Source organism: Rana temporaria, chromosome 1, assembly GCF_905171775.1.
Source record: "Rana temporaria chromosome 1, aRanTem1.1, whole genome shotgun sequence".
Lineage (NCBI taxonomy): Eukaryota > Metazoa > Chordata > Amphibia > Anura > Ranidae > Rana > Rana temporaria.
The window spans coordinates 245,687,951-245,692,578 of record NC_053489.1 but is presented as its reverse complement, the minus strand read 5'-3'; the positions used below and the strand labels follow the sequence as shown (position 1 = coordinate 245,692,578).

The 4,628-nt window shown below is 40.0% G+C and overlaps 1 protein-coding gene across 1 annotated transcript; it reads left to right on the top strand.

Moving 5' to 3' along the window:
* Positions 1-463: 463 nt before the first annotated feature.
* LOC120946256 (olfactory receptor 5V1-like) lies at positions 464-1,182 on the top strand. Its single transcript, XM_040361120.1, has one exon. The coding sequence runs from the start codon at positions 478-480 to the stop codon at positions 1,180-1,182; it is 705 nt and encodes a 234-aa protein (XP_040217054.1). The 5' UTR covers positions 464-477.
* Positions 1,183-4,628: the final 3,446 nt, after the last annotated feature.

The window sequence follows — 4,628 nt, the reverse complement described above, 5'->3', positions numbered from 1 at the left end:
CTCAGGTAGTGCTAAACTTCTCCATTGTTTGCTACTAGCAATACTAGTCCAGGGGTAGATGTATCACTAGGTGCTCTGTCCTGGAATAAACATTGTTCCAATAAGTTACATAAAGGCAACTTCAAGTGTTGGATGGAGGTCTTGGTTGTGGCAGGTATCAGTTGTGATGTTAAATTACCTTTAAGAAATTGTGTTCTTGCCATTAATCTGAATATACTGACTTAAAATGCTTTGTTCTAGGTACTTTTCTTATGGAGGCTTATAATATTAGTGGATTTATGGTTTTAGGATTTTCAGATCTCTGGTGCTGTAAAGATCTAATAGGGCTTCTCCTAGCATTTATTTATGTCACTGCCACAATGAGTAATTTGGTTATCTTTTGGGTAATCCTGCATGACTCACAACTTCACACACCCATGTATTTTTTCCTAGGAAATTTGTCTTTCTTGGACATATATTACTGTCATTGTTCCTAAAATGTTGGTCATTGTCTTCACTGAAGACCGATACATTTCCTACAGTGGTTGTGTTGCTCAATTATTTTCCTATGTGTTCCTAGAAGGCAGTGAGGCTTTTTTACTCTTGGCTATGGCCTATGATCGTTACATTGCTATATGTTCTCCTTTGTATTACAGGAGCATTATGGAGAATAAATTCTGTCTGATGCTTGCAGCCAGTTCTTGGATGTCTGGTGGTATTAATTCATGTATTCACACAGCACTAACTTTCAGTCTTCCATTTTGTGGATCTCATTATGTAAATCAATACTTTTGTGACATACCACCACTTCTTCATATATCTTGTAAGGTTACTTTTATTAATGAAATAGTTTTATTCACAGTTGGCGGAGTTTGGGTAGGTATTGGGCCTTTCTTGCTAATTATAATTTCCTACTCATACATCTGGTCTGCGATAAGTAGAATGCACTCAGCAGAGAGAAAAAGTAAGGTCTTCTCTACATGTTCAGCTCATATAACAGTGGTTGCTCTATTCTTTGGTGCAAGTATTTTTACTTATATACATCCTCCATCCAGATATGCTTTAGAGGAGAACAGAGTTGTGTCTGTAATATATAGTGTTTTGACACCAATTTTTAATCCTTTTATATACAGTTTGAGAAATGACTCTGTAAAAGGAGCTTTACAGAAAGCTATTAAATACTTATTGCTAGCAAAGAAATAGACCAGCCTTCCTCAACCTTTTTAAAATGGGGAAACCTTTTATATAACTTTCCTGCCTCAGGGAACCCCTGCTAAGCACAGCACTGACATCTATCCATCAATCCATTTTGATATTTGTATTGCTCCTCTCAAGAGCTTGCCCACTGCTTGCATCGGGCGGGGTGGGGTAGGAGAGGAGTACTGAGGCAAGGTCCTGTGATGTTTTCAGGAAGCTATGTACAGCACCCTACAGGTCCCTTCCAGGGCCAGATTAACATAGGAGGTATTGGAACTTCAGCTCCAGGCCCCTTGCCTTAAGATAGGCCCATTAGCAAAAGACCTACCCCACCACTGGTCAAGATTTGGGGCTCCTATAATCTATGGTTCCAGAGATATGGGGCTCCTTGTGCAGCCTGTCAGAAGCTACATACAGAGCGACTAGTTTTAACACTCTGTTTACAGCAGGCTGAGAGGATGAGATCACAGTGCCTCTCCTCTCCTCAATGGACAGCTTGGAGCCTTGGACCCATTGTAAAGTATCATTGGCCACAGATGTCCAATAAAAATGCTGCAGTGGAGGCTGTCCTCTCACTGCAGTGTCATAGAATGGGGGCATGTCTAAAAGACAAATCCTTCCAGCCCAGCCTCTTAATCAGAAGGAAAAAACATTGGTTTTTGGGTATAATGCCGCGTACACATGACCGTTTTTCATGATGTGAAAAATGTAACCACTTAACGCCTGGCGCACGCCTATTTACGTCCACAGAATGGCACGTACAGGCAGATGGGCGTATATATACGTCCTTGCCTTCTAGCGGGTGGGGGGTCCGATCGGGACACCCCCCCCCCCCGCTGCGTGCGGCGGGCGGCTTACCTCGGGGAGCGATCCGGGACGATGGCGCGGATATTCGTTTATAGCCGCTCCGTCGCGATCACTCCCCGGAGCTGAAGAGCGGGGAGAGCCGTATGTAAACACAGCTTCCCCGTGCTTCACTGTGGCGGCGTATCGATCGAGTGATCCCTTTTATAGGGAGACTCGATCGATGATGTCAGTCCTACAGCCACACCCCCCTACAGTTGTAAACACACACTAGGTGAACCCTAACTCCTACAGCGCCCCCTGTGGTTAACTCCCAAACTGCAACTGTCATTTTCACAATAAACAATGCAATTTAAATGCATTTTTTGCTGTGAAAATGACAATGGTCCCAAAAATGTGTCAAAATTGTCCGAAGTGTCCGCCATAATGTCGCAGTCATGAAAAAAATCGCTGATCGCCGCCAATAGTAGTAAAAAATGTTTTTTTATAAAAATGCAATAAAACTATTCCCTATTTTGTAAACGCTATAAATTTTGCGCAAACCAATCGATAAACACTTATTGCGATTTTTTTTACCAAAAATAGGTAGAAGAATACGTATCGGCCTGAACTGAGGAAAAAAAAATGTGTTATATGTTTTTGGGGGATATTTATTATAGCAAAAAGTAAAAAATATTGCATTTTTTTCAAAATTGGCGCTCTATTTTTGTTTATAGCGCAAAAAATAAAAACCGCAGAGGTGATCAAATATACTACCAAAAGAAAGCTCTATTTGTGGGGAAAAAAGGACGCCAATTTTGTTTGGGAGCCACGTCGCATGACCGCGCAATTGTCTGTTAAAGCGACGCAGTGCCAAATCGCAAAACCTGGCCTGGGCATTTAGCTGCCTAAAGGTCCGGGGCTTAAGTGGTTAATTTGTTTTTAATGTCATTAAAAATGATCGTGTGTTGGCTCCAGAGCATTTTTCATGACGTGAAAAATGGGCATTAAAAATGTAGGACATGCTCTATTTTTTCATGTCGTTTTTCACGTTGTCGTTTTTCACCTTCGTAAAAAATGCGCATGCTCAGAAGCAAGTTATGAGATGGGAGCGCTCGTTCTAGTAAAACTAGCATTCGTAATGGAGATAGCACATTCAGTCGCTGTAACAGACTGAAAAGCACGAAGACTGAAAAGCGTGATTCGTCCCTCACCAAACTTTTACTAACAGGAAATCAGCAAAAGCAGCCCCAAGGGTGGCGCCATCCGAATGGAACTTCCCCTTTATAGTGCCGTCGTACGTGTTGTACATTACCGCGCCTTGCGCAAGCATTTTTTTTTCACGATCGTGTGTAGGCAAGGCAGGCTTGACAAGAATCGGGTTGAAAAAAACATCATTTTTTCTAGTAAAAATAGTGTACGTAAAAATACGTAAAAATACGTAAAAAAGTACGTATAGTAAAAATAGTGTACGCGGCATAAGATTTACCTACAATCCCATGATCTTCACACACAGTTAAGAGGGAGAATGAGAATCTGCTGCTGCTGACAAAGGTACAAGCTAAATCATATATTATTATGATATACGTTATAATATAATAATTTATTATTTATCTATTTACTGTGAAATTACTGGTTGGATGTTATAACTTCAAACTTCAGTAATTTGTCCGTTAAGCCACCTGCTTGAGTACAGTTTTTGAAAATATAGTAAATTACCTTAAAAATAATATATAATAATTATATATATAATAATATAATAATTATTTGTATATTACTTATTTATGGTCCTTGCCATCCAGGCCAATTCTGACACTTCTCTACATGTAATAATCATCATTGTTTTGCTGGAAAATGACTCAGAACGCCATTGGTGGTCATTGCAACTTTTTATGTTACACAGTATTTGCGCAGCAATTTTTCAAACGTGTTATTTTTGTTTCATGAATAAAATAAAAACATTAAACACTGAAGTTAGTCTGATTTTTTTTGGCTCCTATGAAAGATGATGTTACGTCAAGTAAATAGATACCTAACATGTCACACGTTACAATTGTGCCCACTTGTGGAATGGCACCAAACTTGGGTTCATAAAAATCCCCACAGTCAACGTTAAACATTTTTTTTTTTACAGGTTACAGAGTACAGAATTGGTCTAGTGCTAGAATTATTGCTCTTGCTCTAACAATCTCGGCATATGTAACCTATGTGTATCTGGCTCTGATACTAGCCAGTGCCTCACAAGCCACTGACCTCACCGCACGTTCTTCACCCAAATCTTAAAAATACATTTGGACAGGGCTGCACGAATGCCGTAGCTATGATGCTTTACTTCACAGCTGCAACTTTTGTTTTTGTAATTTCTTTAGTTGCAGCATCTTTAACTCAGCCTTCAGAGTTTGACAGGCAGCACCACCTGTCAAAATCACCTATTGATTTCAATGGGACCACTATGAAACTGCAAGCCAAAATCGCTTGCAGTAGCTGCATAGTCCAACAATGTAAAACTACCATTCAGAAATGTAAAAAAAAAAAAAACAAGGAGGTGGCAGTAGCATCTCATGAACACCTGTCAGCTGCTGCTATACCACTAATTGAAAAGCAATCCACCACAGAACATTGTTCATAGAGCAGTATACATTACTGCAAATGTGAAAGAAACTTGAAAC

What these genes read in the sequence shown, in the direction of transcription:
- LOC120946256 (XM_040361120.1), top strand. Translation starts at nt 478, where the DNA reads ATGTTGGTCATTGTCTTCACTGAAGACCGATACATTTCCTACAGTGGT.